General features: G+C 50.4%; 1 protein-coding gene across 1 annotated transcript; it reads left to right on the top strand.

The window, feature by feature from the left end:
- Nucleotides 1–372: 372 nt before the first annotated feature.
- Nucleotides 373–9,390, top strand: LOC116984596 (E3 ubiquitin-protein ligase TRIM7-like). Its single transcript, XM_033038825.1, has 4 exons — nucleotides 373–621; nucleotides 1,635–1,657; nucleotides 5,734–5,867; nucleotides 8,604–9,390. The coding sequence occupies exons 1-4, from the start codon at nucleotides 373–375 to the stop codon at nucleotides 9,122–9,124; spliced, it is 927 nt and encodes a 308-aa protein (XP_032894716.1). The 3' UTR covers nucleotides 9,125–9,390.
- Nucleotides 9,391–13,572: the final 4,182 nt, after the last annotated feature.

Here is a 13,572-nt window from a genome sequence, read left to right as displayed (position 1 = left end):
CCCCGCCCCCACCCCCATTAACCACTCCCCCACCCCATTAACCCCACCCCCCCCACCCCATTAATCCCTCCCCCCACCCCCATTAACCCCTCCCCACCCCCATTAACCCCTCCCCCACCCCATTACCCCACCCCCCCACCCCATTAACCCCTCCCCCACCCCCATTAACCCCTCCCCCACCCCATTAACCCCTCCCCCCGCCCCCATGAACCCCTTCCCCCCCTACATAAAATGGCCCCTCGGAAAATGTCCCTCAAAGAAAGGACCCCCAAAGAAAGACCCCTTCACATGTGGAGGTGGGGGTGTCTCCCCCGCCCTCCATCCTCCCCCTCCCCCGCCCCAGTAGCAGAGCATGTTAACGGACAGGCGGCCATGGTTTGTGGGTTGCAGACACAGATGGGCCGGCTGAAGGGGAACCTGGCGAAGAAGTTCTCGGAGTGGCGCGAGAGCCTGCGGGAGGGGGAGGAGGAGGTGCTGAGCATGGTGGATGAGGAGGGTCAGCGCCTGCTGGCCCACAGCTCCCGCTCCTCCCACATGCTGGACCGCACCATGGACCTCATCCAGCAGATCGACGAGCAGTCCCAGCGCCTGACCCAAGAGGACCCCCTCGACTTCATCCAGGTATGTCCACCTCGCCACACTCTCACACTCGCACACGCTGCTCCAGTTCACCGCCACCTCCATTGGTGAGAGGAGCACAATGAGCCCATTCGGCCCATCGAGCCTACTCTGCCATTCAATCATGGCTGACCTATCTCTCCCTCCTAAACCCATTCTCCTGCCCATAACCCCTAACACCCTGTGTGGGAAGGAGCTGCAGATGCTGGTTTACACCGAAGACAGACACAAAGTGCTGGAGTAACTCAGCGGGGCAGGCAGCATCTCTGGAGCGGAGGAGGAATGGGTGACGTTTCGAGTCGAGACCCTTCTTCAGAGCACATTCCCACTATCCAGAGATGCTGCCTGTCCCGCTGAGTTAAGGGCCTTTCCCACTTCACGACCTAATTCACGATCTCTGCCGAGTTTGCCTTTGACTCATACTCGCAGCATGGTCGTCACGGGGTCGTAGGTCGTTCGTAGCAGGTCGTGATGCTAGTCGTAGGTACTGGTGGCATCAAGTAGGTCGGGGCGTTTTTCTAGCCTGATGAAAAATGTCCACGAATAAAAAAGGTCGTGAATGAGGTCGTGAAAGTGGGACAGACCCTTTAGGCTACCTCTGCCACCCGTTCTAATTAAGAATCTATCTATCTCTGTCTTAAAAATATCCATTGACTTGGCATCCACAGCCTCCGTACAGACAGCACCCGTAGTTAGGATCGTACTACGCTGTAAGGCAGCAACTCTACCGCTGCACGACCACACAGCTGTGGAAACACATCCAACCATGACTTTCAAAGGACATTTGGGCAGATATAGGGGATTGGAGGGATGGGCCAAATGCAGGCAAATGGGACCAGCCAACTCGGACAGGGTGGGCCGAAGGGCCTGTTTCCGTGCTGCACAGCTACCACGACCCTAACCTCCTCCGCACCGTTTCCGGCACCTTCCGTTCTCCCGCTGCGTTGGTTTACCGGGTGTAATCATTTAAAACCGTGATCTAATCGCCTCTCTCTCTCTGCCTTTCTCCCACCCAGGCCGTGAAAGAACTCCTTTCAAAGTAAGTCCGTTACAGCCGTGAGATTGCGTAAGATACAGTCGTATGCTGTTAAGCCTGAAAGAGCGCAGAGAGGATTTCCCAGCTTGTAGGTCTGAGCTATAGGGAGAGATTGAGACCAGGACACTATACCTTGAAGCACAGTAGGATGAGGGGTGATCTTATAGAGGTGTATAAAATCATGAGAGGAATAGATCGGGTAGATGCACAGACTCTCTTGCCCAGAGTAGGGGAATTAAGAACCATAGGACATAGGTTTATGGTGACATGGGGAAAGATTTAATAGGAACCTGAGGGGGCAACTTTTTTTTTACACAAAGGGTGATGGGTGTATGGAACAAGTTACTGAAGGAGGTAGTTGAGACAGGGACTATCACAACATTTAAGATAGGTACATGGATAGGACAGGTTTAGAGGGACACAAAATGCTGGAGTAACTCAACGGGGCAGGCAGCATCTCTGCAGAGTAGGACAATAGGTGCAGGAGTAGGCCATTCGGCCCTTCAAGCCAGCACTGCCATTCAATGTGATCATGGCTAATCATCCACAATCAGTACCCCGTTCCTGCCTTATCCCCTTATCCCCTGAATGGGTGATGTTTCGGGTCGAGACCCATCTCTCCTAAATGGTCTCCCATTCCTTCTCCCCAGAGATGCTGCCTGTCCCGCTGAGTTACTCCAGCATTTTGTGTCTACCTTCAATTTAAACCAGCAACTTTCCTACAGGTTTAGAGGGAAATGGGCCAGGTGGGACTAGTGTAGCTGGGGGGCATGTTGGTTGGCAAGGGCAAGTTGTGCTGAAGGGGCTGTTTCCACATTGTATGATTTTTGATGAAAACATTTTGAGAGGAGTGAAAATATTTTTGCTAAGTTGACGGCAGGAGGTGTTTGTAATTGAAAAGATATGGGCAAGGGAGGCAGATGGTTGGACGAAGGCCAGAGATGAAAAGACACAAGGCGTGAGACAAAAGGATTGAAGAGTTGTGAATTGTGAAGCTAGAGGAAGGAATGGAGGGAGGGGAGTCATGGTTGTGAGTCCAGGTGGGGGCACAGATGGGGGGGGGGCATAGCTATTTAAAATATCTTTTAATTTTGGCGTGGAGGCAGGTTCTCTGGATACTTTCAAGAGAGAGCTAGATAGAGCTCTTAAAAATAGCGGAGTCAGGGGATATGGGGAGAAGGCAGGAACGGGGTACTGATTGGGGATGATCAGCCATGATCACATTGAATGGCGGTGCAGGCTCGGCCTACTCCTGCATCTATTGTCTATTGTCTATTTTGAAATAAGTTTGTTATTGCAAGTCTGAAACTCTTTAACATTTGACCTCTTTCCCCATTGATACAATTGGTTTTGGATTTCCATGGTTCTTCAGTATGCAACAGTAGCGTTTAGCAGAATCATCTGTATATTGGTTCAAGGTTACTCTGTTGAACAGTGTAACATTGGCTGGTACTTCAAGACCATCGGACACAGAGCATCAGTGAGGGAAGGCCTGCTTCAGTATCTCTGTAAACTGGGCAGCAGAAGGCAATAGATAAATGTTTTGTGTTACTGCGGAGGGGTGGTTACTCTATCCAGCTCCAACTTGAGAACAAAATTGGCCACAAATTATACTTGTGACCTAGAGGTGGCTCAAGTTCATCTAAAGGCCCTGTCCCGCCATGCGAGTTTAATAATAATAATAATGGATGGGATTTATATAGCGCCTTTCTAATACTCAAGGCGCTTTACATCGCATTATTCATTCACTCCTCAGTCACACTCGGTGGTGGTAAGCTACTTCTGTAGCCACAGCTGCCCTGGGGCAGACTGACGGAAGCGTGGCTGCCAATCTACGCCTACGGCCCCTCCAACCACCACCAATCACTCACACACATTCACACACAGGCAAAGGTGGGTGAAGTGTCTTGCCCAAGGACACAACGGCAGTATGCACTCCAAGCGGGATTCGAACCGGCTACCTTCCGGTTGCCAGCCGAACACTTAGCCCATTGTGCCATCTGTCATCCCGAGTTTACCCAAGAGCTCTCCCCAGTTTTAAAGAACAAACTCGTGGTAAGTACGTAGAATGTACGTAGCGGGTACGTCGGAGCTCGTGGATGTCTCGTAACGGCTCGTAACACTAACGGCAGGTACTCGGGAAACGGGGTAACTCGTGAAGTTTTTTCAACAGTGTGAAAAACTTCCAAGAGAAAAAAAATACTCGTGATGAGGTACCTCGAGTTTGATTTTTTTTTAAAACTCGGGAGAGCTCTTGGGTAAACTCGCATCATGGGACAGGGGTTTTAGTTTTAGCTTCGATTTACCTTCGATCCCAGCAGCGGGTGCTGTCTGTGTGGGTTTGCACGTTCTCCCCGTGACCGTGTGTGTGTTTCCTCCCACGTCCCAAAGACATTGGGCGTTGCAGGTTAATTGGCCTCTGCAAATAGTCCCCAGTGTGTGTAGGATGGAGCAAGTGCAGGGCCAAAGGGTCTGGTCCCATTCTGTATCTCTAAACAAAACAAACTAAATTGCCCCTAGTGTGTAGGGAGTGGATGGGGAAAGTGGGATCGATGGTTGGCGTGGGCTGAAGGGCCTGTTTCCGTACAAAAGCACTAGATCCCTGTAGGTTTTCAGGCTCAGAGGGTTCAGGAAGCCAGTCTCTTTAGTTTGGTTTAGAGATACAGCGCAGAAACAGGCCCTTCGGCCCACCAGGTCCGCGCCGACCAGCGATCCCCGCATATTAACACTATCCTACACACACTAAGGACAATGTTTACATTCATACCAAGCCAATTAACCTACAAACCTGGAGTGTGGGAGGAAACCAAAAACTCGGAGAAAACCCACGCAGGTCACGGGGAGAACGTACAAACTCCATAGAGACAGCACTCATAGCCTGGATAGTCTGTCCTGATTAATGCCCCCTCTCCCCCCCGAAGTGCCTCCCCCTGAGGGAGGAGAGGGGGTGGAATAACACTGCACAAGATGCTTCATCGGGCTGAGATTACGAGAATGATCCCAGGAATGAGTGGGTTAACATATAATGAGCGTTTGTCGGCACTGGGCCTGTACTCGCTGGAGTTTAGAAGGACGAGGGGAGACATCATTGAAACGTACCGAATAGTGAAAGGCTTGAATAGAGTGGATGTGGGGAGGATGTTTCCACTAGTGGGAGAGTCTAGGACCAGACGGCACAGTCTCAGTATAAAAGGATGCACCTTTAGAAAGATGAGGAGGGATTTCTTTAGAGGGTGGTGAATCTGTGGAATTGATTGCCACAGACGGCAGTGGAGACCAAATAATTTAAAGCGGAGATTGGTTCTTTAACCTGAGATTATGGGGAGAAGGCAGGAAAATGGGGCTGAGAGGGAAAGATAGATGGCAGAGTAGACTCGATGGGCCGAATGGCCTAGTTCTACTCCTATGACTTGAACTATGAGACGATTTGAGGTGAATGGCTGTGAAGACCAAGTCAATGGATATTTTTAACATAGAAACATAGAAAATAGGTGCAGGAGTAGGCCGTTCGACGGGACGACAGATGGCACAATGGGCTAAGTGTTCGGCTGGCAACCGGAAGGTAGCCGGTTCGAATCCTGCTTGGAGTGCATACTGTCGTTGTGTCCCTGGGCAAGACACTTCACCCACCTTTGCCTGTGTGTGAATGTGTGTGAATGTGTGTGAGTGATTGGTGGTGGTCGGAGGGGCCGTAGGCGCAGATTGGCAGCCACGCTTCCGTCAGTCTGCCCCAGGGCAGCTGTGGCTACAGAAGTAGCTTACCACCACCGATTGTGACTGAGGAGTGAATGAATAATGCGATGTAAAGCGCCTTGAGTATTAGAAAGGCGCTATATAAATCCCATCCATTATTATTATTATTATTATTCGGCCTTTCGAGCCAGAGATTGATAGATTCTTGATTAGTACGGGTGTCGGGGGTCATGGGGAGAAGGCAGGAGAATGGGTTTGAGAGGAAGAGGTAGATCAGCCACGATTGAATGGCGGAGTGGACTTGATGGGCCGAATGGCCTAATTCTGCTCCTATCACTTGTGAACCTATGAGTCCGTGCCAAGTGAATGTTTCTCTTCCGTTTCAGGGCCTCGGAGGTACAAAAGCAGAAGATTCCAATTCACCACAAGGACACGCTGAACATGAACCTGATTTCTGACTACACCAAGGAGAGGGTGCAGAACTCCATGCTCTATCACTCCGCCATCACCAGCATTGTCGGTGAGTTCTAGAGACCGACAGGAGGAGAGGGAGCTGGGCTGAACGCAGAGTCTTTTACCAGGGGGGATCCAGGACCAGAGGAGATAGGTTTAAAGGGCCTGTCCCACTGTACGAGGTAATTCAAGAGTTCTCTCCATTTTTCCCCTGATTCGAACTCGTAGAATGTCCGTAGCGGGTCAGTAGGAGTTTGTGGATGTCTCGTAGCGGCTCGTGCGAGTCAAAAAGTAACAATATTTTTCATTACGAGTATTTTTTTACTCGTGGGCATTTTTCACAGTGTTGAAAAAACGTCACGAGTTTACCGGATGTCCCGAGTACCTACCGTTACTCGTACGAGCCGCTACAAGACATATCTCACTGACCTCCTCTCCCCCTACCAACCCTCACGGTCCCTCAGATCCACATCAGCCGGTCTCCTCTCCATCCACAAGTCCAACCTCCGCAGTTTTGGGGACAGAGCCTTCTCCAGGGCAGCTCCCAGGCTCTGGAACTCCCTCCCCCAACTGATCCGCAATTCCGTGTCCCTCACCATCTTCCAGTCCCGCCTCAAGACCCATCTCTTCACCTCTGCCTATCCTTAGCCCCACGTCCCCCTCCCTTTTCATCTGTACATTAATTGCCTCATATTGTGTTTTGTATTGAATTCTGTCTTTACTTTGTGTACTAGTCATGTCTCTACTATTTATTTCATTCCCCTTACATGTTTTTCCTCTACCTGCTAAATTTTTGTAAGGTGTCCTTGAGACTCTTGAAAGGCGCCCATAAATAAAATGTATTATTATTATTATTATCCACGATCTCCTACGGACATTCCCCGAGTTCGAATCGGGGGGGAAAACTCGGGAGAGCTCTTGAATTACCTCGTACAGTGGAACAGGCCCTTTAGTTGTGAGGGGAAAGGTTTAATAAGGAGGCGCGGTGGCACAGCAGTAGAGCTGCTGCCTCACAGCGCCAGAGACCCGGGTTCGATCCTGACTACGGGGGCTGTCTGTATGGAGTTTGCACGTTCTCCCTGTGACTGTGTGGGTTCCCACCGGGCGCTCGGGTTTCCTCCCACACTCCAAAGACGTGCGGGTTTGTAGGTTAATTGGCTTCTGTAAATTGTCCCTGGTGTGTACAGGATAGTACTAGCGTGTGCGGGGATCGCTGGTCAGCGCAGACTCGGTGGGCTGAAGGGCCTGTTTCTGCGCTGTATCTCTAATACTAAAAACTAAATACAATCTTCTAAGGAAGTAGAGGTGGTGATGGGCTGTCTATGTGGTTGCATCAATGTGCTGGGTCCAGGACAGATGTGTACAGATGTGCACGGCCAGGAACTTGAAGTTGTCATTACAAGAAACTGCAGATGCAGATTTAGTTTTATACCAAAGATGGACCCAAAATGCCAGAGTAGTTCAGCGGGAGAACATATGTGATGTTTTGACCCGAGACGTCACCTATTCATGTTCTCCAGAGATGCTGCCCGACCCACTTAGTTACTCCAGCACCTTGTGTCGACCATGCAATTATTGGATGTGGAGAGGATGTTTCCACTAGTGGGAGAGTCTAGGACCAGAGGCCATAGCCTCAGAATAAATGGAAGTTCCTTTGGGAAGGAGATGAGGAGAAATTAATTTAGTCAGAGGATGGTGAATCTGTGGAATTCTTTGCCACAGAAGGCAGTGGAGGCCAGGTCAGTGGATATTTTTAAGGCAGAGATAGATAGATTCTTGATTAGTACGGGTGTCAGGGGTTATGGGGAGAAGGCAGGAGAATTGGCTTAGAACGGAGAGATAGATCAGCCATGATTGAATGGCGGAGTAGATTTGATGGGCCGAATGGCCTAATTCTACTCCAATTTCTTATGACCTCATGACTCTCTCCACTACTGTTCCGTCGATGAAGACAGGTTTGAGGGTGGGGGGGGGGGGGGGGGGGGGGGTGGGGAGGTCAGTACCCGTGGTAGATCGGGTGGTGTCAACCACTCTTGACTCTCAGATGATCCTGATCTCCAAGTGTTGGGCTAGTTCATAACTCACTGGAGCAGAATTAGGCCATTCAGCCCATCAAGTCTACACCATTCAATCATGGCTGATCTATCTCTCCCTCTCAACCCCATTCTCCTGCCTTCTCCCCGTAACCCTTGACACCCGTACTAATCAAGAAGCTGTCAATCTCTGCTTTAAAAATACCTAATGACTTGGCCTCCACCGCCGTCTGTGGCAATGAGTTCCACAGATTCACCACCCTCTGTCTAAAGAAATTCCTCCTCATTTTCATTCCAAAGGAAAGTCCTTTTATTCTGAGACGATTGCCTCTGGTTCCTAAAATCTCCCACTAGACTTCAAGACTTTAGAGATACAGCACGGAGACAGGCCCTTCGGCCCACCGAGTCCACGCCGACCAGCGATCATCCTAAACCCTAGCGGTATCCTACACACTAGGGGCAATTTGCAATTTTACTGAAGCCAATTAACCCACAAAGCTTTGGGATGTGGGAGGAAACCGGAGCACCCGGACAAAACCCACGTGGTCCCGGGGAGACTGTGCAAACTCCGTACTGACGGACCGCGCCCGTAGTCGGGATGGAACTTGGGTCTCTGGCGCTACTCTACCGCTGCGCCCGCCAACGTACCGCCCCAACGGAAGCGCCCCTGTCCACGTCCACTCTGTCCAGGAGTCCCACTGGACTGGAGCACGGCTGGTGTGGTCAGTAGGTCAACGCGGATGACACTGTCTCTCTCTCCCTCTCTGCAGGTGAGTGGGCTCGGCTGACCTTGGACCCCAAGACGGCCTACTGGTTCCTGACGGTGTCAGAGGACGCCCGCTCCCTGAGCTTCGGCTACGACCTGCAGCCGTACCCGTCCAACCCCGAGCGCTTCCGCACCCACCGCCAGATCCTGTGCTGCCAGAGCTTCTCGTCAGGCTACCACACCTGGGTGGTGGAGGCGGAGGGCATCGCCTGGGGCATCGGCGTGGCCTACGGCAGCATCGCCCGAGAAGGCCTGACCTCAGACCTGGCCAACAGCGACAAGGCCTGGTGCGTCCACTTCAGCCACGGCACACTGACCGCCAGCCACTCCGGAGCCCACACCGACATCATCAGCGACCCCACATACAACAGGTTCCAGGTGGAACTGGACTTTGACATGGGCACTGTCTCATTCTACCAGGTCAACCACTCCCTCAAGCACCTCCACACCTTCAAGACCACCTTCAGTGAGCCCATCTTCCCAGCTTTCTCCTGCTTCTACATCTCATCCCTCAAGCTCTGTTAAATCAACCCGTACTTTCAAATCACCTGTAGTTTAGTGTGCGTGTAGATAGGAACTGCAGATGCTGGTATATACTGAAGGTAGACACAAGGCGTAACTCAGCGGGTCAGGCAGCGACTCTGGAGAAAAAGGATGGGTGATGTTCTTCAGAAGGTTTAGTGTGGTTTAGTTTGGATAGATACCTAATGCTGGAGTAACTCAGCGGGTCAGGCAACGTCACTGGAGAAAAAGGATGGATGACGTTTTCATAGAAACATAGAAAATAGGTGCAGGAGTAGGCCATTCGGCCCTTCGAGCCTGCACCGCCATTCAATATGATCATGGCTGATCATCCAACTCAGTATCATGTACCTGCCTTCTCTCCATACCCCCTGATCCCTTTAGCCACAAGGGCCAGCGATCCCCGCACATTAACACTATCCTACACACACTGGGGACAATTTACACTTATGCCAGGCCAATTAACCTACAAACCTGTGTGTCTTTGGAGTGTGGGAGGAAACCGAAGATCCCGGAGAAAACCCACGCAGGTCACGGGGAGAACGTGCAAACTCCGTACAGACAGCACCCGTAGTCGGAATCGTACCCGGGTCTCCGGCGCTGCAAGGGCTGAAACATAGAAACATAGACAATAGGTGCAGGAGTAGGCCATTCGGCCCTTCGAGCCTGCACCGCCATTCAATGTGATCATGGCTGATCATCCAACTCAGTATCCTGTACCTGCCTTCTCTCCATGCCTCCTGATCCCTTTAGCCACAAAGGCCACATCTAACTCCCTCTTAAATATAGCCAATGAACTGGCCTCAACTACCTTCTGTGGCAGAGAATTCCACAGATTCACCACTCTCTGTGTAAAAAATGATTTTCTCATCTCGGTCCTAAAAGATTTCCCCCTTATCCTTAAACTGTGACCCCTTGTCCTGGACTTCCCCAACATCGGGAACAATCTTCCTGCATCTAGCCTGTCCAACCCCTTAAGAATTTTGTAAGTTTCTATAAGATCCCCCCTCAATCTTCTAAATTCTAGCGAGTACAAGCCGAGTCTATCCAGTCTTTCTTCATATGAAAGTCCTGCCATCCCAGGAATCAGTCTGGTGAACCTTCTCTGTACTCCCTCTATGGCAAGAATGTCTTTCCTCAGGGTCGGGTCGGGATCTGTTAGGTACGTTCTTCAGGAGGTTTAGTGTGATTAGGTTTGGTTTAGTTTGGATAGACACAGTGTGCTGGAGTAACTCAGCGGGCCAGGCAGCATCTCTGGAGAAAAAGGATGGGTGGCATTCATCAGAAGGTTTGGTGTGGCTTTGTTTGGATAGACACAAAATGCTGGAGTAACTCAGCGGGTCAGGCAGCGTCTCTAGAGAAAAAGGATGGATGATGTTTTGGCTCGGGACCGTTCTTCAGGAGGTTTAGTGCGATTTGGTTGGTTTAGGTTGGATAGACACAAAGTGCTGGAGTAAGTCAGCGGGTCAGGCAGCATCTCTGGGGGGGACAAATAGCATTGGTGATATTTCGGGTCGGGAGCCTTCTCCAGTCTGAAGGAGGGTCCCAACTTGAAACTTCACCTATCCATAAATGCTGCCTGACTCGCTGAGTTACTCCAGCACTTTGTGTCCATCTATCCCAGTCTTGCTGGTGTGGAGAGCACCATTCAATGATTCACACAGTTACAGGGGTCAGGAGAATGGACGGGTTGGTCAGTAGGTGACCACTGACACACACGTATGATAAAGTGATCCTGGTTCTTCAGAAGAGTTTGTTGAGTTTAGATGGACACAAAGTGCTGGAGTAACTCAGCGGGTCAGGCAGCATCTCTGGAGAAAAAGCACAGGGTGGCATGGTGGCGCAGCGGTAGAGTTGCTGCCTTACATCGCCAGAGACCCGGGTTTGATCCTAGCTACGGGTGCTGTCTGTACGGAGTTTGTACGTTCTTCCTCTGACCACGTGGGTTTTCTCCGGGTGCTCCGGTTTCCTCCCACATTCCAAAGACGTGCAGGTTTGTGGGTTCATTGGCTTGGTATAAGTTTAAACTGTCCCTAGTGTGTAGGATAGTCAGATGGTGTATGAGTGATAGCTGGTTGACGTGGACTCGGTGGGCCGAGGGACCTGTTTTTTGTGTCCTTTCTCAAGTCTAAGGACGATTCAGTTGGAGGCCCTTGTTGAGACTGTTTGTTTGATTGATTGAAAGCTACAGCACGGACACAGGCCCTTCAGCCCACCGAGTCCACGCCGACCATCGATCACCCTTTCACACTAGTTCTATGTTGTCCCCCTTTCTCATCCATCCCCTTCAGGCAGGAGGGGGATTTACAGAGCTGTCTGTGTGGAGTTTGTACGTTCCTCCTGTGGGTTTTAGCCCAGCGCTCCGCTTTTAGATCAGATTCAGATTCCACTTTAATTGTCATTGTCAGTGTACAGTACAGAGACAACGAAATGCAGTTAGCATCTCCCTGGAAGAGCGACATAGAATATGATTTCAATAAATAAATCTATTTACATAGAACGAGTGTACCTGTCCTCCGCACAAAAACCAGCCGTTCGGCCCACTGAGTCCGTGCCGACCATAGTTCACCTGTGTGCACACTAATCCTATTCTCCCACATCCCAAAGATGTGCGGGTTTGTAGATTAATTGGCATCTATAAATTGCCCCTAGTGTGTAGGATAGAATGAGTGTACGGGTGATCAATGATCAGTGTGGGCCGAGGGGCCTGTTTCCATGCTGTGTCTCCAAACTAAACTACACACTAGGGGCGATTTACAGAGGCCAATTAACCTACAAACTAACATGTCTTTGAGATGTGGAAGGAAACTGAAGCATCCGGAGAAAACGCACGCGGTTACGGGTATAACGTACAAACTCCATACAGACAGCACTGGTGGTCAGGTTCGAACCCAGGTCTCTGGCGCTGTAAGGCAGCAACTCTACCCGCTGTGCTGATCGTAGTCATAGATCCTGTAGCGGAGCAAGATAGACCACTCCTGCTAAATACAATGGGCTGACGTGTAGTACGCAACGGAGTGGAACCTGGGCCTTTTTTCATCCATTTCAGTAACCCGACCCGACCCAACTCGCAGTGTAATCAACGTTGCGGGGGAACAGTTTGTGTTAATAAATTATAATTCTGAAAATGAGGAGAAGATTTTCACCAAATAACTTTGATTTTTACGAGGATGTTTCTGTAACCGGCTTCCGTCTCCGCACTAGTATCTTTGCTCCGCTATGATGGGATCTTTGGTGCGGAGACGGAAACCGGTTACGGAAATGGGGCCGAAAATGACCCATGAATCTGCCCGTGACCGTACTACGTCTTTTTCATCGAGTGATCTATCTTGCTCGCTAGAGGATCTTAGGGGCTGAGGAAAGCTGAAAAATGAAGAAAGTCAGGAGCTGTGTGGGAGGTAATAGTTCGACACAAGTGAGGGAGGCAGCTGGTTGGAATAAGAATGGAAGGAAGGTGTGGGACATGTTGGAAGAGTTGCGGATTGTAAAGGTACGTTAGTTTCTTGTCACGTGTGCCAAGGTACTGATGTAAAAAACCTTACACTGTCCCCCGATACACGTGACACTAAACTAAACCTGTCCCCCGCACACTTTGCCGAAAAACAGGCCGTTCGGCCAACTGAATCCGTGCCGACCATAGTGCACCCGTGTGCACACTAATCCTATCCTGAACTACTCCCAATATGAAGAGATATAGAAACACAGTGCTGGAGTAACTCAGTGGGCCAGGCAGCATCTGCGGAGGAAGGATAGACTCAAAGTGCTGGATTATCTCAGCGGGCCAGGTAGCAGAGGTCAGATGAAGGGTCCTGGCCTGAAATGTCACCCAGCCGTGTTCTCCACAAATGCTGTCTGGCCTGAGCTACTCCAGCACTTTGTATCTTTTTGTAAGCCAGGATCTGTTGTTCCTTGTTTCAGCATCTTTGGAGGACATGGATTGGTGACAATTTGAGCAGGGACCCTTCCTCGTATTCCCAACCAGTTTTACCCTCCCCTCCCCCACACTTCTTGGCCTACTAGGTCCACTGTTCACATCCATGTATCCCTCTCCTTTGCCCGTCTTCCCCAGCCAACAATGGACCATTGTGTGCTCCAGCAGTACACAAGTCAGTACACAAGAGTCGCCACATTTCCCGTGCCATCTTGTACCTTTCACGTTTCAAAGTTCTCAGATGAAGTGCCTTATCTTGGCCTTGAAGGCCCATAGTCCTGGCGACGGCACTGGTTTGGCAGGCCGTGTGTTCCAGTCGTTCTGGGTGAAAAAGTTCCTCCTTGGATCCCCGATGAATCTCTTGCCCCTTCACTTTAAAAAAAATCTTCCTCTCCAAAAAAAACCAGGATCTACCTAATTTGAAACACTTCTGCTGCCATCTACGCATGAGTTCTGAATAGTATAGGTTTATTATTGTTATGTGTACTTGGCTGCAGTGAAAAGCATGCTATTCAATACA

Source organism: Amblyraja radiata, chromosome 2, assembly GCF_010909765.2.
Source record: "Amblyraja radiata isolate CabotCenter1 chromosome 2, sAmbRad1.1.pri, whole genome shotgun sequence".
Lineage (NCBI taxonomy): Eukaryota > Metazoa > Chordata > Chondrichthyes > Rajiformes > Rajidae > Amblyraja > Amblyraja radiata.
Note: the sequence above shows the minus strand (reverse complement) of the source record. Positions and strands in the feature narration are given on the sequence as shown.

What these genes read in the sequence shown, in the direction of transcription:
- LOC116984596 (XM_033038825.1), top strand. Translation starts at nt 373, where the DNA reads ATGGTTTGTGGGTTGCAGACACAGATGGGCCGGCTGAAGGGGAACCTG. An exon ending in ACCCCCTCGACTTCATCCAG is followed by an intron (nt 622 to 1,634) that starts GTATGTCCACCT and finishes TCTCCCACCCAG; the next exon opens with GCCGTGAAAGAACTCCTTTC. An exon ending in GTGAAAGAACTCCTTTCAAA is followed by an intron (nt 1,658 to 5,733) that starts GTAAGTCCGTTA and finishes CTTCCGTTTCAG; the next exon opens with GGCCTCGGAGGTACAAAAGC.